This window comes from Caretta caretta, chromosome 3 (genome assembly GCF_965140235.1).
Source record: "Caretta caretta isolate rCarCar2 chromosome 3, rCarCar1.hap1, whole genome shotgun sequence".
NCBI lineage: Eukaryota > Metazoa > Chordata > Testudines > Cheloniidae > Caretta > Caretta caretta.
In genome coordinates this window covers 176,930,115-176,955,286 of record NC_134208.1, presented here as the reverse complement: position 1 = coordinate 176,955,286, position 25,172 = coordinate 176,930,115, and the positions used below count along the sequence as shown (strand labels likewise).

At 41.2% G+C, this 25,172-nt stretch overlaps 2 protein-coding genes across 5 annotated transcripts in view; one reads left to right on the top strand and one right to left on the bottom strand.

Annotated features, from left to right (window-relative positions):
* The window catches only part of PIGF (phosphatidylinositol glycan anchor biosynthesis class F), a 46,801-nt gene extending 35,742 nt beyond the window's left edge, over nucleotides 1–11,059 (top strand). For all 3 annotated transcript variants that reach the window (XM_075127148.1, XM_048842971.2, XM_048842972.2), the window contains one exon: nucleotides 10,724–11,059. In XM_075127148.1, the coding sequence (XP_074983249.1) occupies nucleotides 10,724–10,925 (202 nt within the window). In that variant the 3' untranslated portion in view covers nucleotides 10,926–11,059. The remainder of the gene's footprint in view (nucleotides 1–10,723) is intronic.
* The window catches only part of RHOQ (ras homolog family member Q), a 35,497-nt gene continuing 20,710 nt past the window's right edge, over nucleotides 10,386–25,172 (bottom strand). Inside the window, exons 3-5 of one of the 2 annotated variants that reach the window (XM_048842975.2) lie at nucleotides 14,660–14,824; nucleotides 12,062–12,157; nucleotides 10,386–11,403 (exon numbers count right to left, since the gene is read on the bottom strand). In XM_048842975.2, the coding sequence (XP_048698932.1) occupies nucleotides 11,371–11,403; nucleotides 12,062–12,157; nucleotides 14,660–14,824 (294 nt within the window). In that variant the 3' untranslated portion in view covers nucleotides 10,386–11,370. Of the gene's footprint in view, nucleotides 11,408–12,061; nucleotides 12,158–14,659; nucleotides 14,825–25,172 lie in introns of both variants that reach the window. The other variant, XM_048842974.2, reaches the window with a different exon arrangement.

Here is a 25,172-nt window from a genome sequence, read left to right as displayed (position 1 = left end):
AGCCCCCCCCCCAGCAAGCAGGAAGCTCTGGAGAGCAGCTCCAAGGCAGAGGGCAGGAGCAGCACATGGCAGTGGGGGGAGGGAAAGCTGAACTGCTTGCAATTGGTAGCCTGCTGGGCGGTGGCTGCTACACAGGGAACTTAGAGAAAAGGGGGGAGCTGATGGGGGGCTGCCGGTCCAACCTGGTTTCAAGCCCCCACCAGCTAGCAGCAAAGGGCTGCTCTTTCTGTAAGCAGTGGACAAAGCAGGCGGCTGCCAAACAACATTATAAGGGAGCATTGCGCAACTTTAAACGAGCGTGTTCCCTAATTGATCAGCAACATAACAACGAAACAACATTAACCGGGATGACTTTAAGTGAGGAGTTACTGTACAAAAATTCAATAAATTCTGCTCACTTTAACCCTAAGAATGAACTAAATTTATCAGAAACATTACTTATTTGGCTTGTCCACAGCAAGATTTGAAACACTGTTAGTACCTTTCCAGTGAATTGCATTTAAACTTGGTTGTTGCAAAAAGGTGCTAACAGATTTCCATTAGCTAGTGTAGCTAAGGCATGTCCATGTTTATAAAATGGCTTACAGAATTGTGGTCATAGATTAGGATTCGAACCATTCTTTCTTTAATGGCTGTTGTAAGCAGAGCCAAACTGTACATTAATAGTAAAACATGTTTAATCATGGTTGAGGAGAGGCATCACAAGCAGAATTTAAGTGCTGACCTTTGGCTCTGTGATAGTCCTGGGATGAGGTAACCTCAAGTCAGCTAGTGACTCTAAAGTTCAGCAAGTTTGTAAACGTACTGCTTGATTTAGGATAAGTATTAAATGGTATCTAGTGAAGTTAGAGCTGTTAAACATAAGCAAATGTACATACCAAAATAAGCTTTGTATAATTGATAGATGTGTATTTCCATTAGCTCAGGATTTAGCAAATACTTCACCAAGTCCAAGTTCCTCTTCTAGACCATCTGGACTTGAGAGCGAGAATAAGTCCTCTCCAGCTCTAACCCTGAAGTTCCCATCAGGTATTTTCCTACAGAAGTGGCCCCAAGTCAAGTTGTCAGTATGAATGGGCAGTTACTGCCATCTTTTTTCCTTCTCTCTTCATTTGCATTGTTTAAATAGAAGATTTCAGTGTACTCCTTTGAGTAGAGTACTCTCTTAGTTTTCTCTCTGTCATGTGAATGGGTATGCTTATGCTGCCACTGAAACACCACTTCCATCTTCCTGAGATCCTTTCTTTAAAAGTAATTTTTACAGTGACTATTTAAGAGAGTTGTTAGACTAATTCTTTGTGGACACGTGTCCACATCAATACTGGCACCCTCATCAGCAATCTCAGTAGAAAGGCTGAGGAATGAATGGCCAGAGGAGGTTTCCTTCAGATATGTTGCCAGTAGCTGTGTGGAGGAAGTTTGTAGTACCACTATTTTTATGTCTTATCTATTCAGTGGTTAAGATTTAATAAATAAACAAAGAATAACGCATATTTCTTATAGTGCTTTTCATCAGTAGATCTCAAAAGTCCTTCATAATTTTTTAGTGTATTTATCCTCACAACACCCCTATGACGTAAGTATCCCCATTTTACAGATAGGGAACTGAAGCATAGAAAAGCTAAGTGATTTGCCTCAAGTCACAAAGGAAGTCTGTGACTGAACAGTTATATCAAGATCGGATTTTTTTTTTTTTTTTTTTTTTTTTTTGGTATTTCACCATAATGAACGCTTTTACACACTCTAGATTCAAATAGGAAAGATCTGTATTCTCAAAAAAGTCCAGAAACCTGGACACATCACTGATCTTAGACAAACAAATTACCTCCTTTCTATGCACCACTTATGTCATCTAGACAGCAATACCAAGATTTTTAAATAAAAAAAATATATACAAGTGCTCCAAAAATCACCATTTTATTTTTCAGATTTAAATTTTGAAAAAGTATTGCATACAAGGGGATATGCAGACTAGTGGGCCTGTCTATATCTGAAAAAATACATGAAAATGCATTTTTTAAAGCATACATTATATTATAAGCAATTAATCATCAGTTTCACTAAGGAACAAAATATAGTTTTAAAAATAATGTCAACATTCTTTTACTGTCTGAACAATTTTTCAAAATGGAAATAAAAAATAATTAATTAATGTAAAGCACTCCTCCTAGAGACAATATATATGGTGGAAAATCACAATTGGAATCCTAATGATTAAGTGTATTTCCATTAGACCCTCTGTTAATCAGAAATATGAACTTTAACCAAATTCTTATGTGATTTGGTGCGTTTCCAATATTTTCAAATAAATGTATCTTCTTGTAAGTGTGTAAATAGCAGGATTATAGGCTTACAATGTTTGATGGGAATAGGGCCCAATCTTGCAGTCCTAACTGAGGCAAAATTTCCATAGACGTAAGGATTGCACATCATGTCTTTATTTTGTAAATTTCATTTCTGTAAAATCCAAAGGTATCTGCAATATGATTCCCCAAGATAAATCTTTCAGCACACAAGTTAAACACTTATTCTACTATTCTGGTAGACATATGTCACAATATTTTTTTTAACTTAATTAAGATTTATATGGTGCAGTGTTTTTCTGAGAATTGTATTCCTTAAGTAAAGCTACCCTAGTTTTTGAAAAGATTCAAAGAATTGTGTATGCAAAAATCTAGCTGCCTCTAGCCCCATGATACAAGATGGTAATACAGTGATAGCTCTAGCCAATAGGAAAGAACTTCCTTTTCTACAGTTTGACAGTTTCAGGATGCACACAATTCTTTCCATCCCAGGATTTCAAGGTGTGTTACAAACACTAGTTAATTACTAAAAAAAGGAGGACTTGTGGCACCTTGGAGACTAACACATTTATTTGAGCATAAGCTTTCGTGAGCTACAGCTCACTTCATCGGATGCACACATTTATTTGAGCATAAGCTTTCGTGAGCTACAGCTCACTTCATCGGATGCATCCGATGAAGTGAGCTGTAGCTCACGAAAGCTTATGCTCAAATAAATGTGTTAGACTCTAAGGTGCCACAAGTCCTCCTTTTCTTTTTGCAGATACAGACTAATGGCTGCTACTCTGAAACTAGTTAATTAGTGTGAGCTTCACAAAACTCTCCTGCAATAGGTAGGGGAAACTTTTTTACCTACTATGGCAATATCAGCACTGAGATGGAATGTGATAGCTGTTAGCACAAAGCAGCTCTGCACAAGAGTGAAGTATGGTGATGGATAGTGCAGACTGTTGGAACAGGTAGAATTTAAGTAGGCAAAATAATTATTGCAGTTGGAATTTGCCCAGACATTGGGTTAACATCTCTAGTCTAACAAAAAGTGCTGTGAGATCTTTAAAAGAATACAGTCAGCTTCAAAATCTCACTGGTGTCTGGATTTTTTTGTACCTGTTACAAGTAATACTTAAACCTAGAGACAAAATTACTTCAATATTTTTTCTGTTTATTTACTGTGTCTTTGACAGCACTTTAGGTATAGTCAGTTTATGTGGTCTTATACAGCAACAGGAGTGAGGCAGAGAAAACATTAAAAATAGGAAAATGGGATTATAAACAACAAAAATTGGCAGGAGAAAGATTTCGTACCCAAAGCTACTTTTAACTTTCTTTCAAAATTTGCTGCATTTCAAGTTATTCGTTATTGGAAGGACACCATAGATGGTAGGTCCTCTGTTTTATGTTTCACTTGAAAGATGGCATCTAGAGGAGCACAGTGCCCTCGGACACCTTAGATTCAATACTGATTCAAAGGGAAAAGTTCCACTTCAAGCACCGGCATGACTCCTGGCCACACCTATGTGTTGGTTGGAGAGCTCACTGAGCCACCTCCATGCTGAAGAGCTTGAGAGACCCATCAGTTCCAGCACAGGATGGTGTGGCTACAGACCAACACCATAGGCAGGTTTTAAATGCCATACAACTAGTATTCCCAGCAACCCATGCTTCACTGAGGGCTGGTTTACACTGAAAAAAAAAAAAATTACACCAGCACAGCTGTCTCTCTGAGGTGTGAAAAATCCACATCTCTGAGAGACGTAACTATGCCAACTTAACCCCCATTGTTGACATAGCTACTGATTTTTGGGGAGATAGATTAACTTCAGTGACAGGAGAGCCCTTCCCGTCACTGTAGTGGAGTGTCTTTACTGAAGCACTACAGCGGCACAGCTGTAGTATTTAAATGGCTTGTCTATACTTGAAACACTACAGCGTAGATGTTACCTATGCTGACGGGAGGTGTACGTAATCCACCTTCCCTGAGAGGCAGCAGCTAGGTTGGCTTAACTGTGTCACTCAGGGGTGCAGATTTTTCACACCTCTGAGCAAAACAGCTGAGTCAACATAACTTCATCGTGTAGACTAGGCCTAAGCCTAGGCATATGCTGACAGATTGGATTTTGAAAGTGACAGTCTTGGTTTTATTATATTTTTCAATATACCAAACTGTTAAGTTATCAGGTCTGTTCCTGAGTTAATATACATACCTGATTTTACCTAGTGTAGCCTTTATCTAAATTGACTTCATCACTGTTAGCAGCTAATAGATGATCTTGAAACAGATATTTCACTTAGGGTACGTCCACCGGAACGAGAAGAATAAGGTAAGTCAACGGGAAAGTATCTCCCGTTGACAGAGTGCGGTGTAGACACAGCAGTATGTCGACCTAAGCTACATTGACTCCAGCTACATGAATAACGTAGCTGGAGTTGCGTAACTTAGGTCGACTTAACCCCACAGTGTAGACCTGCCCTTACTGTGGTTACTTCTATCATAGAAACACCAGAAAGGAGTGAAGAGAACCTTATGGTTCCTGTTTATACAGTATGACTTTTGGGTCTGTCTAGAGTTTGTGATGCTGCTTTTATTCAAGTGACTTGATTGCCATTGAGCTTGATTTAACTAACTTGACTGTTAATACTAACCTAGATGCCCCCTGTAGCAAACCTCTGTGGAGCATCTTGAATAAAGCTGTGTTTGTTAACTCAAGTTAAGGCAATCAATTAAGTAGCGTTAAAACTGGACCACAAACTCTAGACATACTCTAATTCAGTGATACTCAGACTGAGGCTTGCGAGCCGCAAGTGGCTCTTTAATGAGTCTCCTTCAGCTGTTTGCAATGCATGATACTAAAACACTGTGATTTAATTATTAACCAAAGTTATTAACCAATCAGGATACTTTTAATATGTTAGCCGATTGTAGTGATAAAATAAGAATGCTTGGTCAGTCATTTTGCTGTGAGAATAACATATATGTATATAAATATAGTGAATGAAACTATGAATTCACACTACTGTGGCTCTTTTGGATAATGTTCACTAATTTGGCTCCTGAACCTCTGAAGTCTGAGTACCACTACCCTAATTCTTAGCGCAATACTGCTGAGATCAAAGGGTTTCTTTATTGTGTTTACTACCTAGTGTAAAGACTGTTTTAAAAGGGCGTTGGATAGAAAAAGTGAAAAGCAGGACCCAAATATACTTTGAGATGCAGTAGGAGGTGTGGACCTTATTTTCCTTTAATGGGGGTAGATTTGTTTTTTAATGGTTATATTTTCTTAATTAACATCAGTCTTTAATAATGGGAAATGGAGAACGTGCAGAGCCAATTAAACTTTCTATGAATTAAAAATAACTGTTTAATAGCCGTAACTGCCAAATAGAAAGTTCTCTCTTCACCACTCATCGTGTGCTGTACATACAGCATGTGACCAGACACATGGTTTAGTGACGAAATGCATGCAAACCCTCCTCCCCCGCCCAAAAAAAAAAAAGTTAAAGCATATATTGAAATAACATTACAAGTTAAATATAACCCTGTAAGGCATGTTAGGTTCAAGGGGAAAAAAATCACTGTGCACATTTATGCAGTCAATTTTTAACTGAAACCTATGTAACCATATTACTTACATAGCTTCCTAATTGACAGCTGTAAGACTGGATCTTGTAAAATAGAATGCACAAAAATTAAAGTTATAGTTCAGGAATCAAAGAAGTGCCCTTATACAATGTCTAATGAATGGGCTTAATTTATTAAAAATTGTAAGTACCACTTACAGTAGATCACTTTATCTGCTATTTGCATCTTTAAAAATAAATCCCTATTTTCCTAATAGGTAGCTGCCCACTTTATATACACTACATTGAGCAACTTTAACTATAAGTGTTTCTGCTAGCATTGCCTATATGCAACTCCCATGCCTTGTGATGAGAGTTATGTGTTAACAAAGGGCAAAATAATCATGCAGTCATGACGAGTTCCAATTGTATTTGCCAGGTATATGGTTCTGCAGTGCTACTTACTTTGATGTAATCCTACAAACTGCTAAGCCTTCCCTGTGTGATACTGGGCACCTTCCTCTCTCATTAAAGGCAGTGGGAGTTGACAGGTGCCCAGCACCATACGGGACTGGACCCTGGCTCAGAATCTGAATGCTTGCATGTTTTTGTAGAAGACCTAATACAAGCAAGAGAAGTTACTAGCCAACATAACATTTTTACCCCTTGTGCGATCTTAGGCCAAATCCCCAGCTGCAGACAATGAGCATGCAGTGCAGGTCAGGTGCATGAGAGGAGCAGTGTTTACCTTTGCTCTCCCCAAAGCCTGAGGTTTCTGAGTGCAAGGCCAGATACCCAGTATAAGTCAGAGCAGCCATAAATGGGCTGCTAACAGTCCCATGGGGCCAAAACCACAAGCCGTGCACTTCAATGCGACCATACCATACAATCCAGTCTACAATATGCTTAGTAGTAGACTCATTGTTAAGATGAAAACCTATCAGATAGTAACCTTGCATTTCTATAATGCTTTCTCACAGGGGTTTCTTGAGTCAAGTACTATCTGTTTTTTACAGATGGTAAAGTAGAGGCACAGAGAAATTACTTGCCCAAAGTCAGAGAACAAGTCAGTGGCCAGGCTAGGAATAGAATCCAGAATGCCTGTCTTGTGCTCTAACTACTGGACCATGCTCCCTCCCTTAAAACGGTGCTTTTCTGCAATAATTGGTGAGTGGATGTTAGATTTTTTTTTTTCAAGCAGCTGTTCAGTTCAAATTCATAATTACACACACCTTAGAACTAGCCATTTTCCACATGTATATGATATGGGAACTGGTTGCTTTCATGGGTTTTGTGGGGATGCTGGTTAATGTTTATTCTGGCATCTCAGAAGCAGGACAGTTTGTGATAGTTGTCCGAAGGAAGTCATAGCTTTCCCCATCTCACAACCAGAAACTTTCCCCTCCCTCTGACCTGAAGTGAGGATGCAGCCTACCTTCCTATTTATGTGTTCCTGACCCAACCTTCATGTGGGAACCAGTGAGGATGTGCAGAGACAGGTGCCTAACTCCTGTTGGTCAGAGAGTAGAAAAACTAAATTGCGTACAGTCCTCTACAATTCTCTGAGGACTAGAATGAGCTTTGAGAGGGGACTGCAATCCGCATGAGCTTAATACTCAAATACAGAGGGCAAATGCGGAAACCAGGGAAAAAGCACCCTGACCAAGCAAATTAATTTGATTCCAAAAGGCAAAGCAGAAAATTATTAGAACCTATGGGAACGAGGGTCCAGGAAACAATCGAAAGCAGTGATACTCAGCCTTGAAGATCAGAAGAGCCCTTACGGAATCAATGAAGTTACAGTTGCTGTGCGTGTTTGTTTTTGTGAGTCACTTATGCCATGACACATCACAATTGGAGGAAGTTGCACTGTGTGTGGACTACTGTTAAACACAGTAGTCCACTTTGCAGAGGCCACTTCGTCATCTCTGCAGTTTCTCAGTCCGGGGGCCAGCCAGCAGTTAATTCAACCTAGAAGAGCCTTTGGGCTCCTGTAAGTTGCACCTGGCTGCAAGTCAGCTTCAAGGGCCATTCCAGCAGAAAAGGGTCAGAACGGTGCAGAAGGGCTCTGACAATATTCCCAACCCCCAGTTGCACTCCTGACTCTGGAGGCTACGAGCACAACGTAGCTAGGCTCCATCTGTACATGCTGAGGATTTTCCCCCTATGTTTGGGGAATTCGCGGGTGGCCAAGTAAAGCTGGCTTTACAGCTCCTTTGTGCCATCAGAGCAGTCCAAAGGGACAGCAATCAGGCTGAGGATCTGGCCCAATATCCTTCCCTTCTGTGCCACTGGAAGGGTGGCATTCCTTGTCTCTTTTTGCCCCCTTCCACTTAGTTGCTGGGGAAAGTGAGTGTGTGTTCTTTCCTCCCTCTCATTTCTGTCAGCTGCTAAAAGCCAAGGGAGGATTCCAGAGGTCTGTCAAAGATTCCTGGATTGAATTTTGATGGCATGGTTTATAAAATTCTGCAATATACTATCACAGATTTAAAAGGAAGCAAGCAAGAATGCTTTTGAAGTTATGAAGAAAGTGACAGCAGTATTTTAAAAAATAAAGTTATGAAGTGCTGCACAATGATTGAGAATGCAGGAGAGTTTTTAAATGTTGAGCTTTACCCCAGGTTGCAATTTGACCAGGAGAAGATAAAACTATCCCCAAAAATTCCTTAAGTCATAGTAGCAGTTGAATGACCCAGTAAGAGCAGGGATAGGGCAAAAAAAGAATTGCTGTAGATTGTGCGGGATGTTGATTCACAAGGGGAAATACAAAAGGTTCCAAAAGCCACCAGGAACAACACGTACTTGTGAAAAGCAGATGAGGACCTACAGACTTGAATTAATGTAGGTCAGATTTTTAATAAAGGGTCACTGATCACTCAGAGTTAGTGAACTGGACACAGAGAAAACTGCCAAGTTAATCAAGCCATTGTGGATCGAGAGGTATTTGACTTGGCTGAAATACAAATGGTTTCTTCTTACCACTAGTGGTACTGCAAGAGGCACTTTCATACAGAAGGTAACATATTTGTTGTTATCACTGCAGAGATTTTCGCTTTGTAAACATGTATGATGAATGACCTGTAAAATTCTGGAACTTATTGAAGTTGATTTCAACCTGATAATGGAAATGTAAAGATCCAATTGAAGCATAAGCTTACCCAAGGCCACACTATACTATTTTTAAATGTATGTAATACCTTATTGTGTGAAGACTTCAAGACTTTATACAAAAGAGATGCAATGCCGTTGTTAATGAATGAAAATGAGCAAGTCTTTGGTTTAAAAGAGGCAGCAGGCATGACACTGTTGAACAAAATTACCAAATAGAAACAGGGGCCATGAATGGAAAGTGAATTAAGGTCAATAAAGAGTACCTAAGGCACCTCATTTATAGATAGTCATCTTTGCTACACTCCTAAAGACCTCCAAATAATACTCATAAAACTGCACACAATAAGGACTGTGAGGGTGAAACAGCAGAGAACCAAAGCACTTATTCGAGTTAAACTTCCCAGGATCAGAGGATAGGAGGGAAACATGCTTCCCCAAACTAGAAGGATGTAATGGACAGGATCAAAGTGAGGAAAAAGCTGACTTCAGAAGGAAGATGAGTACCATAAAGAGCAAAGACACTCTTTGCTGCTCATGAATCACAAGCCAAGACCTGGAGCGAAAAGCTAGAAAGTGAGGCACTGATAGTTCCTATGATGTCCAATTTTCTCCTCTGCCTTGAAGACAGGAGAAGACAAGTACACTGTACACTTGCCTCCAAATGGAGACCATTGTTCAGCAGGCATAGTAAGGGTTGTCCTGGCAGTGAGGAAGATGGAATGAATCTTCCATCTTCCATAATCTTCCATAATGATGGAAGAATCATTATAAGAGCAATAGAAATTAAAATTTATCTTTTGTCACCAACATAGTGAGGCTCTTCATTTGACGGGATGTTATTGGGTGGTAATTATGCTCTAACCACCACATCCGAGGCTAGATTAGGGCTTAACTTTAAATACATTTTTGATTTCTCCCTCCCCCCCACCCCCAGGTTTCTCCCTCCCCCCCACCCCCAGGTTCAAGTATGGAAAAAAAATCCACTCTACTACTAGCCCCATTACCTGAAGCAGTGTGAGAATGAGTTGAGCATATTGAGCCAATTCTGTCCTTGTACTAGGAAATGAAACGAATTTCTAAACACTAAACCCTAGTGGGGCCTGCATTTAACTGGGCCTGCTTTTTGATTGCTGAACTGTGTGTAAAATGTGCATTCAGCATCCATACTTCCCCTTTGACTAGCAGTAGGAAAGAACTATGAAATTCCCCTGCCTGCTTTTCAAGTCCATGCTGGTATGTGTAGTCAACCAAACCCTGTCCCCATCTTGGTATGTAGGCTCATTTGGTATTCTTCATTCTTTTCTGCACACTTATCCAACAGCTTAGAAGGTCCTTGGGAAGAAAGAAGGCAAAAGGTACAAGTGTATGTTTAAAAAAAAAAAAAACTGCACATTTTACAAGTCTCAAAAGGTGTGCAGAAAAATTGAAGAATACTTTATCAATAAATCTGGCCCAAACTTCAGGTAACACAAATGCTTAAGTTTCTCAGATGGTTTTGTGAGTATCATACTAAGCCTGCAGTAGCCAGAAGGCTGGTTACATTTTAATGTATATTAGTTAACTGTACAACACGTAGTGTTCATGATAAATGCATGTATGATTGTTACACTTATGGCATTCTTTAGGAAAGCACGTCAAGCTTTAAGGGGAAAAGGGTTGTACCGCCTTTCAATATTTAGATTACACTGAACTTGTGCTCAAACAATATTTTCCTTGTTTCTCTGTTTTTACTGTATGCTCTCTGCCCTCAGATATGGCCCATTTCCTGTTCCCTCGGAGCTACCTTTGGCTATGTGGCTGGCCTCATTATTGCACCTCTGTGGATATACTGGAATCGGAAGCAGCTTACATACAAAAGCAGATAACTGGGGCAAAGAGAGAAGGTATTTCTTTGTGCAGATTCCATACGGACTGGGCAGAAATTTTTATGTGATTAAAGCAAGAGACTATTGAAATATTTTCAACGTGGTTTTGGGCCAAGCATCTCCACTTACGGCATTATTTATATGCTGTTGTTGCCGGCTCTAACTTTTTTAACCCCTGAGAGATTGTATCTTCCAGTCCAAATAAAGGATTTGTAAAAGATGGTGGCTGCTTCTTACTAGAGTTCTGTTGATTTGTTTGGTTTTGTTCCTCTGGATTTCACCGATTTCAGAGGTTAGATTCCTAAGTTTAGCTTACAAACTTCTATGATCTATAACAAGTTCTGTGTACTTATGTACTGTATCATTTACGTTTGACAGAAATTCACAGTAGGCCTGGCCATTGTCAAATGTATCTCACGTGATCAAACAGCAGTTTATGCATCTTGATCCTATTCTTTTTTTCACTGTGTGTTTCTTTGGAGTTAAAATGGCTATTATAGCTTCATCAAAAACAGTCTTCAGTCCTTTCTGTGTTAAAGCTGAACACTCCACATAGCAGCAGGCTCCTATCTGTCAAAAAAAAATAATGAATTTAATAGCTACATAGGCATATATTCAGATCTATTCGTTAGCGCTTGAGGTTTTTTTGTTTTGATAGAAACACCCCAAAGTCTTGTGTTTGACCTAGAAAAATCATCCCAATGTGTTCCGTGTCCTGTAAAGCAAAGTATTCCTTTCTTTTGTCTTTTGATGATAGTTTTGGAATTCATTTCTTTAGGTTCTGTTTCTGAAGAAAGTGTGTTTACAAGCAGCTTGTATTGGGTTGATTGTATAGTCCTAAACGCTTCAGCTAAAGGACAGGAAGAAAAAATTATGTGGCCAACTTGTAGATTCATTTCTGAAAATGAGCTATAAATAAAAATGCCTAGCATCTACCGGACATTTTAAAAAAAGTTAGTGTTTTGTAATGATTAATGGCCTAATACATCCCCTATTTTAATTAATTATCTGACTCATGATCATTATTGACTTCTGTACTGAAAAGAGTTATACTGTAATTAAAAGAGAAACATCTAAGTGAGTCTGCTTGTTAGTAGTGGTTTTATAAAAGCTGGTTATCTAGACTGGTGAAGTATGTATGAAAATAGCACATAAGAAGAAAAAATGCAATCAAGAATAAGTTGGGTAGGAGCAGGTTTTTTTCTCCTCGAGTGTCTGATTTACCTCTTTTGCTAACTTCTGTCCCTGTTCCATAGATATAGGCTTCTCCTTCATATCATTCAATCTTGCTAAAGTTTTTGGATCATCACGAAGATCAATCTAGTAGGAAAGATGGAAATAATATTGCATAATGATTACACACGTCAAATAGAAATCATTGAGCCATATCATGTCCTCCGTTCTAGGGCCTGATCCAAAAGCCACATGAAGATGTAGATCAGGTCTCCAATACCCGAGTATCCAAAAGGCAGGGTAGGTGGGTTATTTATTCTCAGCTTTTTTCCTTAACTTCAGTGTGACACTCCAGAACCACCAATGAACACAGGAGGGGCAGGATTAATCCAACACATACTGGGGAAATTTGAGCTGCTTCCGCTTAGACCATAATCCTGTAAGAATCCGTGGGACTAGAACCTGGGACTGTGGACCCTAGGTCATCTGACAGTCCCATGTTGCTACTGAGAGGCCAAGCAGCACCACATCCAAGGAGCACTATGGTGACAGCACCCTGTGGCCTTCTGATTGGCTCATGCTCACTATTTAACCCTGGAGGGTGCCCCAGGAAGTAGTCTAGGCAATCATGCAGACTTCTGGCATGCTGTGACTCCAGACCTCACCTTGCTTTCTGATCTCTGGCCTCCAACCCCAGCCTGACTCTGAGCCGGACTCTTTCCTGTTGATACCAGCTCTAGTGACTACTCCGATCCTTGCTCTCTGATTACCGCCTCATGGCCATCCTTGACCTGTGGACACCAGCCCACCATGACCGCTAAGCCAGACTGCCTACGCCCTGGTTCCTTATAAATCCAATGTTCTTTGAAATCAAGAGAAGTCTCTCCATTAGTTTCAATGGGTATTGGATAGGACTGTTAGCCGTGGCACAGGGTTATGCGTGTAATGTGGAGCCCGATCCTGCAGTGCATTCTAGGACTAGTAATCCTATTGATTTCAGTGAGTTACCTGGAAGAGTAATGCTTGTAATCCCAGACCCCTGCTCAACAGCCTCAAGTGCTTGTGTAACACGATGCATCTTTTTTTAATAGAATGAAGATAACTCTGGAGCTGGGTGAGATTTTTTGGCATAAACTTTTCACTGAAAAATGCAGATCCAGGTTGATGGAAACATTTTGCAAATTCATGGGGAATTCACCACATGGATTTAGTTTGGGGGGGAAAAAAACAAAAACCTAAAAATATTCCCATAAATTTGAAACATTTTGTTTTGAAATTTTCTAAATGAAGTGTATACAATCTAAACAAATTTGTTTTGAAATTTATTTTTAAAAAGATTTTAAAATGTCAAACTAAACATTTTGTATCACTCTGAAACAATAATTTTCTTCGACTTTTCAGTTCACCAAAAATTTAGAAAAAAATTCATTTTATGTCTCCCCAATATGTAGTTTTAATTTTTTCAGTCTGGCCAACAAACTGAAGAATCGGTTATTCACTCAGGAGTACTTATAACACAAGTGACCCTGTTTTCCTACTGTCGGATGTGAGCAAGGTCATGTCTACACTACAGCAGCATAGTATAGATGCTTCCTACATCAACGGAAGGGGTTTTTCCCATTGACGTAATTAATCCACCTCTCTGAAAGGCAGTACCTAGGTCAGTGGAAGAATCTGTCCATTGACCTTATGTCTGTCTACATTCAGGGTTAGGTTGTTTAATAAGAGGGAAGGTCTGAAAGAAAATAGCATAATGCCACTATATAAATCTACAGCCACACCTTGAAAACTGCATACAATTCTGGTCTCCCCATCTCAAAAAAGATATACAGTACTAGAATTGGAAAAAGGACAGAAAGACAACAAAATTGATTTGGGGTATGGAACATCTTCCATATGCAGAGAAGTTAAATACTAAGACCGTTCAGCTTAGAAAAGAGACAGCTAAGGGGGGATATGATTGAGGTCTATAAAATCATGAATAGTATGGATAAAAAAAAATGAATAGAGAAGTGTTATTTATTCCTTCACGTAACACAAAAACCAGGGGTCACCCTATAAAATTAACAGGCAGCAGGTTTAAAACTACTTCACACAATGCACAGTCAACCTGTGTAACTCATTACCAGGGGATGTTGTGAAGGCCAAAAGTATAACTGGGTTCAAAAAATAATTAGATAAGTTCGTGGAGGGATAGGTCCATCAGTGGCTATTAGCCAAGATCGTCAGAGACGCAGCCCGATGTTCTGGGTGTCCCCAAACTTCTGACTGCCAGAAGCTGGAACTGGACAACGGGATGGATCACTCAATAATTGCCCTGTGCTGTTCATTCCTTCTGGAGCATCTGATACCAGACGCTGTCAAAAGACAGGATAGTGGGCTAGTAGGACCAGTGGCCAAACTGGGTCAGACCATTTTCATGTACTTATGTCCTAACTACAGTGCTCAGGGCGTGAAATATTTCACAGTCCTGAGTAACGTAGCTATGTCTACCTAAGTTATAGGTGTAGGCTAGGTCTAACTCTTCCATTTGAAGTCAGAGAAAGGGAGTTATTTGGATCCTGCTGCAGGGGCCCGGGGCCCAAAGAAAGCACACGTTAGATGATCTGGATTATTTAAATAAAACAAGCAAAATAAAATCAGACGTACCTGGGTTCCTACGAATAAAAAGGGTACATTAGGTGCATATTCCTTTAGCTCTGGTACCCACTCCTCCTTCACGTTTTGAAATGAGGCTGGATTTACCACTGAGAAGCAGATAAGGAAGACATCTGTCATAGGATAAGATAAAGGTCTCAGACGATCGTAGTCTTCCTGAGGAAAAAGAATGTTGTCATCGGCAATCCTGAACTGAAGCTCACATTTTGTTCATTGTAACAGTTACATTCAGGGACTGTGCTCAAATATCTCAAATAGAAAACTCATTTAAACAGAGACTCCGTTTACTTGGCTGTTTTAGTGGTACCCCCTGTCAGTTAACGTGGCTGTTAGATTAAAATCCACACACAGGAAGTAAACATATGAATGCAAGTGAAAACCATGGCAATGTTGCTACCAATAGTTACACGGTTATCTATGCAATATGATATTTATGGAAAGCTAAACTTCTTTAAAGCCTCATTTTAAACATTCTTTGCATATCTGCAACCTAAGGGCTAGCTTTTGCCCTGGCATGCTGAGGGGAAATAAGCAGACACGTGCTGATTCCACAACAATTCTGCCTGTACAAAGCAAAATGGGTGGGGTAAATCAGAGACATCCATAGTGCTGCTTCTGACTATCCACCTAACCAAGAAAGCACTCCCTCTTGGATCTCAGATGTGAATGGTAGCTGAGCCCCCTCCTAGCATTTTGAAGTGTCAGCAGGATATTGTGTCCCATTACTGATGATCCTGTTCTGGGGGACAGAGTGGGATCAGAGCTCCTTTATCCACACTCTCCTTTAGCCCAGTGCACCCACCCAACACCAGGGAAGATTGGGCATTAAAAAGCACTGACATTTTCTAAAGGAAAAGATCACCCAAAAGAATTCCTTTGAAGGAATTCTCAGCGTGGATGGACAAATCACTCAGGTGTTAGTTTTTTAGAGCCACAGCATCAAAGCCGCTTGGCCATATTGGGAAGGTGCACAGGCAGACTGGGCTTGTTCTGCTGGATGGCATTGAAGAGAGCAGGCTATGCTGGTGCCATTCCTATTTTAGAGAGTTTAATGTAGATCACTAGCTTCAGAGCCTTTACACGGAAGACTGGCATTGTGCCCACATTGCACAGGGAAGGCTTTTGGTCCCCTCTCCCCTACAATGAGCACCAAGGCAGGGCTAACCAAAGTCTGCTGCAAGCTTCTTGATACAAATTCCCATCTGAATTAAATCCCACAAATATTAGAACTGTTTATTCATTAAATAAAAACAGGCTGATGTAATTCAACACTACTACACTTTGGGAAATTCAGCTATAGTTTTTCACTGGCAACTGTAACTGCCAGATTGCACATATTTACTTGTAAATGAAAAACTTAATTAGCAAATAGTTATAATTGAAAGCATGTCAATGGAGTCCCAAAGAATGTGTGAATTTCCACAGAATAGTTCTACCAACCCATCTCCCTCAGAAGTCTGGAAATGAACAGCTAAGGGATGCAGGCACTTCACTCCTATCAGATACTGCTGCATAATTTTGCAAAAACACAAAAACTGTAGAAGATGCAGATAAGTGTCTGTTCTGAACTGGTTGGAACATCTGTGACTGACACATTTTGTAGGCAGGTGTACTAGACTGGCCAGAATGCATGCAACTCTGGCCACATATCTGCCAGAAGCTAGTTATGGCGCCCCATTGAATGAGGCTGGGGTTGTAATTAGATTTCCATCATAAGCCCCGTTTTGCCCAGTCCTAAAAAGCTACTTTCCATATATAGTTTCCATGCATGTTCTCTGATTGAGAATGGTTTCCTCAATGTGATAACAAGGTCTGTCTTTTCTCCATATCCAGAATACACTACAACTTCTAACCAGCTTTGTAAGCAGCTTGTACATGCTTAACTCTGCACATGATTGATGTCCACACACTTTAGTGACCAGAGTAGCTACATTACAGTGTTTAGTGGCCTCGGCTGCCACATAACTATCTTCCTGCTACTTCTTCAACACTTACTGCTGTGTGGACAGAACCTGCTAACCACCGTTTAGCCCATTTGGCTGGTCCTCATTCATCCTAGCTCTCGGGGTGGCATGACATCCCAGGCTGTATTGCCCTATGTTCTGCTCTCTGTCCTCCTCCAGGCTCTCTGTGCCCTGCTGAGGCAGATTGAGACAGCAGCCCAGAATTTCCCAGAATGCACTGATATGAACCCTTAGGCAACAAGGGAGATGTGGCTGCACAAACAGCCGCACGGTTGTCTTGCGGAAAAATGCTGCTTTAAGGACACAACTCAGCCATGTTTGCCCAGGCTTTGTATAGGAAAGGGTGAATAGCCATGTACTTAGGTAGTACTTAAGATACAAGACCTTGCTTACTTGGATTTTAGTGTACTGGCTTCTAAATACCCTGTTGAGGTGGAGAGAGAGCCAAATTTTAAAACAACAATGGGTAACTGGTATGTGCTTTGCTGAGTCAGAATATTCTTGAATTATCAGCTATTCCTGTCCCTGATCACATTGGAAAAATATTTAGACCAATCATTTCCTTTTTAAAAGAGTGGATCACTTCATATTACTGTGATAGTAACCAAGTAACTACTAATGGGTAGCTAAGAAATGTGCCTACAGCTAGTCTGTACAAAGCAGCCTATTAGTTACCTTTCCCACCAGCCCCTTTGTTTGTATCATTCAGCTATTTCATCTTGTCCTTTCGACTGAAGATCTTTTGGGCAGAGACTGTCATTTACTATATGTTTGTGCAGTGAATGAGGCCACTAAGCCAGGGATATGCAACTTTCAGGTAGCAGAGGGCCACAGTATCCACTAAAACCCTTTGGCAACCCATACATTTATTTTTTAGAGGCTCCAGGATGTAGCAGAAGAGGAAGCCGTGGCAGTCGAGGAAAAATATGAGCTTGTACCATCCCTGCCCTGGTCCCTGACATGCTAGCCCTGTTTACAAGGGTCCCGGAAACTTTGTGTGTGTGTGTGGGGGGGGGGGTAAGGCCAAAGGGCCCCCTCCCTCTCCAGGGCTTGTTGCTCCACGGGTGAGCCAGCTGCCCTCTCTTCTGGTGCCACAGCAGTCCCTGGTGGGTGAAAAGTGTAATTGCAGCACCTCCCCCAGCAGAATCTATTATTCTGCAGGGGGAATAAAAAAAATCTGTGGGGGACATGAATTCTGTGCTTATGTTTCTTTTGTTAAAAAGTGGGGAGGCATGGCCCCTTAACCCCCCTCCCCGGTTCTGATGCCAGTGCCTATGTCAAGGCTGAATCCCCACTCTGGCACCTCGAGTGCAGGAAGTGGGGGCCCGCAAGGATTTTAAAAACTAATACTGGCCACTCCAGGCTTGTATTAAACTCCCAAAGTTACAGCTTCTCTCTGACCTTGGTTTGGTAAACGCTGCCACCACCCAAATGCAAAAAAAACCCAAAAACAACAAAAAAAACCCCTGAGACCCAGGAAGGAGCACTTGGGAATTCCTCCCTGTGGGGCACCCTCAAGCCCTTTCACCCCTCACACCCCTGAGAGAAGAGCTGAGAAAGAAAACAAAGGAAATTAGCTGTTGCCATCACCTAGTCAAAGAGCATATGCACTAACCTATTAGGACACCAAAAATCCAATCCTGTTCTTATTAAAAACAAAAAGAAAGAAAGTACATCTGGAACTTAGGCTTTTGCTAGATTTTAAAAGAGCAATACCAAAAACTAAGCACACAAAATAGCTTTCTTGGGGGTTCAGCTTAACAGTTACAAGCAAACAAAAGCATCTGGGTTTAGCACAGAGGAGTCCACAAGCCAATAAGAAATAAAATAAATAACCCTACTCGCATCTTTTTAGACATTCCCTAATTTTACGTACGTATCTGAGGCTCCAGATAAGTGGGTTTGAGGTATGAATTGATAATCTATAATCATACCTGACTTAAAGCTGGTTACAGCATTACTGCTCCGTGTCCCTGCAGCCCAGAGAGAGCAACAGACAAAGGGAAAGTTTCTTCCCCATTTTAAAAAGTTCTAGCCTTCCAATTGACTCTTTTGGTCAGGTGCCCACTTTTTTTTCCTTTACCTGGGGGACTTGTTAACCCTTTACAGGTAAAGCAAGTAGAGAACAGCTACCAAGAGGGATTTTACAGCTACCTGGCTGGCTGTCCATCAAAGGAAGTTATTCCCCCTCTTATTTATCACAGCCTATGTTCAGTAATTCCAGGTGCGGTCCACCAGAGACATCCTAGAATGAGCCCACTGCAACCAGGGAGCAGCTGCCTCCTGCCCGTACTCGCGTAGGTGCTAGGGAACAGCCTCCTTTCCTCCTCCAGACAGTGGGTAAAGCCGCCTCTTGCCCCCTTTTGCTGACCTCTGCTCCCTGGTAACAGAGCTTCTCACACCTTCCCTCACTCCCGGGGTTGCCAGAGCTGCCTGCTCTCAGGCTCAAATCTGGGTGGGCTATGCCCCAGATTGGTGGGCCAATGCAGCCCTGGGCTACCAGTTGCCAATCCCTGCGGTACCACTACTGCAATAAAATAATAATAATTAATAGAGTTGCTATGCTTTCTGATCACTTGAAACAGAATTAAGTCAAGTTATTGTGTGTGTGTGTGTGTGCACGTGCATTAAATGTGTATATACATGTGCATTTTCAAGTCAGGGACTTTTTGTGAGCATGCCAATCCCTCCCACTGTGTACACAACTGCAGTAAATGAATGTGCAATAGAAAACATGCACATACGTAGAAAAATAGGTGCAGATCTCAGGCCACTGTCTGTGAAAAATCAAGCCCCAAATGTGTGAAATTACTAGGAACAGAGAATGAAAAGGCACTGTTACCATGACTTATGTAAAAACTCCTTCAGTTTCTGATAGAGCCCACTGTAAACAGAATGCCCTCATACACTTTCCACCCTCCCCCCCCTTATAAATGGAAGGTGTAAGGGATATTTCTCTCCCCTCTTGATGTTTGTTTATAAGGGCAGAAGAGAAACTAACTCCCACTATTTCCATGCATGTAAACTGACTGTGCCCAAAATGTTGCCAAATGCAGAGACTAAACAAAATGAAAATATAGAGAATATTCTTTCTAATACAGTTCTTTCAGTTCTAGTAATTTACTTGTAACTTTAGTAGGTACAAAATTTTGAGGGAGAAATGTAACTGAAGTTAATGATGTCCCTTTTTACAATATCCAATCTCCTTATACATTTTACCTCTCTATCCCTACTACTGTATGCAGTCAGATCCTATTCAGGGAAGCAACCACATTTACTGGGTGGAGATCAAAATCCTAAAAAGAGACTGCCCAACTACAAATTAGACTGGTCCCTGGAGTGTAGAATCTTCAAGATAGTACATAAGAAAATCAGCTAAGCAGGTTAGTCAGTCATTCTCAGATTCAGGACTACTGAAAACCTGTAAAAAAAATTGTTTTAAATTACAAACCAGTCATAACATTAACACATGAGAATGTGTCAAACAAACAGCAATAAAATATTTCATTAGCTATTAGCATAATAAACATGCACCATCACTCAAAAAAAAAAATTAAATTAGTTCAATGACCTTAAAGTGCCTCTCAATCAGTCTAAGTTCTAGAGGTCTATTTCCAGACAATGAACACTAATTATTTTCCAGTTGCAAAGTTGTTTTACATGTGCATACTTTGCTGGAAAACCTGCAGTCTGCATGAAAGTTTAGACCAACTTTTTTTTTGTCTGTCTTAGACACTATTCCTTTTACAGTTAGATATGTCTTGGTATCTTGCATTCCTTCTGAAAAACTGGCTAGCAACTGTTTTAGAAGTGAGCACTACTATTGTTCCTTTAGTAGCCTCTGTGAATAAACTTCTCCTTTCTGCTCTCTGCATCTATTTATATAACTTTATACTCTGCTTCTTCTACAACACTGAGGCCTACGTATCTCAGTCCATCCTGTATAATTAAGGTGTTAAACTAAAGACAAATACCATTTGTTTGGCTATTTTACGCATCACAATCAAATTGTCTGCTAAAGTACATGGTATCAGCTCCATTGACTTCAATGGAGTTCTGCCCACTTACATCAGCAGTGAATTTGAGTCTATATATACACTGTACTCTGCTTGAAACAGTCAGAATGTTGTCACGTCTCTCATATTAGAGCCCTGTCTATTCTAGGGAAAGTCTTCAAAAATGTCCCACTGTTGCTAACACTGGTTCAGCTCCACCAGAACTAGCAACATGGGTAGCCCAAATGTCAACAGATGGCCAGCTGCTTCCACCAGTTTCAACACCATGTCAATTAGACCAGCTCTAAGCAAGGTAAGATGACATAGTGCTTAAAATGTTGTCAGCAGCAAGGTTCCCATCTACACTATGATCCACAACATTGCTAGCACTGATTGAGCTAAACCCATGTTAGCAACAGTGAGAAATCTGGAAAAAAAAAATCCTGTATTCGGGCCTAAATAATGGTTGAATTCCATGGGATCAGCTAGAAATACTGTCAGTGTTTAGACTGCTCATTTGAGAAACATGGAAAAAATCAGTGTGCAACAGTATAATTTTATTACTTGAATTCATCAGCATACACGAGAGAAATTAACTTTATTCCAAAATTAAGTGCAATGGCAAAATCTAACTATACTAGTCAGAAGTCAACATAAATTCCAGTGTGAGTGTATGCACTCACACTCTATATCAATTAAACTTTCATTCTGATTTGGGGGAGGCAGTGGGTAGATTTAGGCATTAAAAACATTTGAAGAATTTGACTGGAATATTTTAAGAACCAAAGATATGAGCAGAAAGAAGGTGACTAAGGACCAACATGGTGCAGTACAATTGCCTAACATTCAAATCGGAGAGAGTTGCATTATGAGCTTTAAAAGAAAAAACCACCAAAAAACAAAACAATCAAAAAAACCTATTTGTCATCTACCAAAGCAGCCAAATACAAATGGAGAAACAGGATAAGAAAATAAGAATGATAACTACTTTAACTAAGCCAATACCATTGCATCCTATTTGTTTAATGTCTTCAAAGTGCTTTGAACACCTCCGGGGAAGACACTAGATTAGTACTGCAATAAATAACAAAATACTTTGTAAGACACTGGCCATCACTTGCTAGGTGTCAGTCTGGTAACCAAAGAAAGTGGCTGCCAATAGGAAGTGAAAGGAATAAAAAGACAAGGATATAAGAAACTGTTGCTAATAGTCTGTCTCAGCATCTCAACTATAGACATGCTTGTTGATCCTGACAGATCTGTTGATGCATAGTTCTTTATTGAAAATACCTCTGAAGTTGTTTTTAAACGCATTCCAGGAAAGAGGAGGTTACTTACGGGTAGCTGGAGGTTCTTTGAGATATGTGGTCCCTATCTGTATTCCACTGTGGGATTATGCATGCACACCCTGCACCCGGAGAATTTGAAAGTAATGTTTGTTGGTCCACGCATGCACCCTGGTTCACCATGCCCACGACATAGGTGATAAAGGGTGGGGCGGACGAACCACCTCTGCAATTCCTTCTGCACTGCCGATCAGAGAATATCCGAAGCAGAAGGGAAGGCAGGCAGGCAGTAGGATCAGGCAGAGACCACACATCTTGAAGAACCTCCACTTACAGATAAGTAACTTCTTTGAGCGATGGTCTCTATTGTATTCCACTGTGGGTGATTGACAAGCAGTACGTAAGTAGGAGGAGGGTGCAAGGATGAGGACGGTAGGGTTAAGTGGAGAACCACTCTCCCAAAGGAGGTATCAGCAGCTGAGTCTTATACCAGTGCATAATGCCTTGCAAACGTGTGGATGGAACTCCATGTGACTACTTGATAGATATCTAGGAGGGGTACGGTCCTGATGAGACGCTATGGTCATTGCTTGAGCTGTAGTGGAGAGAGCTCATACCCATATAGGGGACGGGAGATTCGAGAACTGTTAGAGTAGAATGCAACCAGATATCCATTTGGAAATTCTCTGGGTGGAGACAGCGTGCCCTCTGACACTCTCCACTATAGTAACAAATTGTCTCCGGGACTTCCTGATTGGTTTTGTTCTCTGAAGGTAAAAGGCCAACACGCATCGAACATTGAGGGAGTGGAGTCTACCTTCTTCTGCCGATGCATGCAGTTTCAGGAAGAATACAGGTAAGTGAATGGACTGGTTCAGATGAAATTCCAAAACCACTTTAGGGATAAATTTGCAATGTAGGTGTAAAGAAACTGTGTCTTTGTGGAACACAGTGTATGGAAGGGTCTGCCATCATTGCTCCCTGTTCACAGACCTCCTCTCTAGTGTAATGGCTGCGAGAAAAGTGACCTTTATGGAGAGGAAGGACATGGAACAAGTAGCTAAAGGCTCAAAGTGGGGTCTTGTCATTACCAAAAGAATAAGATTCAGGTCCAACTGGAGCGCAATATTTTGAGGAGGTGGGAAACTTTATCAGAATCAATTGGTTAATGGGTGTGTGAAGATGGAGTAGCCCTGAGTACGTGGATGGAATGCACTGACTGCCACTAAGTGGACTCGCAAAGGGCCAGAGGGATAGACCCGATGTCTTCAAGGATAGGATATTGTCTAGGATGAGGGGAACAGCTGTAGTTTCTGGTAGAACTCCTCTTTGTTGTGCCCAGGACGAGAACCATTTTCATTTAGCTAGGCAACATTTTCTAGTTGAGTTCTTTATGCTATTAGAGAGGCTGTCTCAAACAGCTGAGGAGCACGCACGTTCTAGGGATTCCGCCCATCCAAATACCACACCCTGAGGTAGAGAAGTCATGGATTTGGGGTGTTTGATCCTGCTGTTGCACTGAACCAAGAGCTCGGGTAATATTGGGAGGGTAATCAGCGGCCAAGGCGACAAGCACAGGAGGTTGGGGAACCAGAACTGTCTGGGCCACAAAGGGGAGATCAGGATGACTGTTGCCCTGTCCTGCCATATTCTGCATAACACCTGTGGTAGTAGCGGCAGTGGAGGGAAGTTGAACTGGTCTGGCCAGGAAAGGAGAGCGTTGCCCGGGGAGCGGTAACCTAGGGCTCCTCTGGAGCAATACATTGCGCACTTCTTGTTCGCCTGGAAAGTGAAGAGATCTCTGGTTGGGATTCCTCGCTGTGTGAAAATGTCATGCAGCACCGTGTTGTGAGCTTCCCACTTGTGGTCAATCATGAAGTGTCAGCTGAAGAAGTATGCGAGCACATTCTGCATCCCTGAAAGGTAGGCTGCAGATAGGGTGATCTGACTGCTGACAGTCTCTGGAACTGGTTTGACTGCCTCTTGCACACAGAGAGGCAGATCCCACCCCCCTTGCTTGTTGGTGTAGAAGACAGTTGTAGTTGTCTGACTATATCAGGACATGGTGAGAGCAGATGAATGGAAGAAAAGATTCACATACCTTTCTTAGTGCACGTAATTCCAGTATATTGATATGCATTCTAGACTTTTGAGATGTTCATGTTCCTTGTGCCGTGCAATTGCCCATATAAGCTCCCCAACCTAGCAGGGATGTAGCCTATTAAAATTATGAACTATTGACAACTGGATTAATATGGTTTTGCAAAAAACATCAGACCTGAGGATGCTAAAGGGTCTGACCAAACCCAGCGGGGGTGAGAAGGAACTGAAGACGTGGTCAGTCCACCCCCCCTTTATCACTTCAGTCGCAGGCATGAGGTGAGCCAGGGCGCATGCGCAGACCAATGGACACTACTTTTAAATTCTCTGTCTGCAGGCGCATGTATAAGCCCACAGTGGAATACAATAGGGACCATCACTTGAAGTAGTAGTTCATTTTCTCTGCTGCTCTTTGGGGTAGCTCTTCTTTTGGTCTGGTCTCCTTTTCTTTATGGTAGCTGGCAATTACTCTACCGGCACATCTGACATTGGGTGCCCCACTGTGGTGGAGCACTGAAGCAGAGTGTCGCTGCATTCACATTTTGGATGGATTTGTTTTAATTCATCCAAAACTTGATTATTTCTCTAGTCTACAGCTTGCCCTTCCTTTATTGTCCAAAAGCTTTTAATGTGAGGGATTGGCTTACAATTCTTCAGCAGAGTAGTATATTTCAAGTGTCAGCTCAGACTAATCATAGACGCTACTGCTTGATTTCAGGGAATTTTTCTTAACACTGGTAAAGTTGATTTTAAATTGATATTTTGCCTGACTCGACATATGTGAGATGGGACGTGTGCTCTGTGTGTTAAAACAAGAGGACAGAGTCAGGCGATGCAAGTTCTGTTCCACCTCTGCCACCAACTCACTGTGCAACTTGGAGCAAGTCACTATCCACTCTGTACCCCAATTTGTCCACCTGTAAAATTAGGATGCCTCAGGGAGGGTTGTAAAGCTTAATGCATCAGGGTTTGTGAACTGCTCGGAGGTCCTTTGAAGAAAGGAGCAATAGAAGTACACATTTTAATTAACCTAATGGAAGGGTTTTTTTATTAAACAAATTAAAACCTCTAACAGCTCTGGACAGCCCTCTAAAACTGCAGTAAATTGGGTTTCCTAGTATCTGTTACATGGCTGGACTGAGAATCTGGGGCCTGAGGC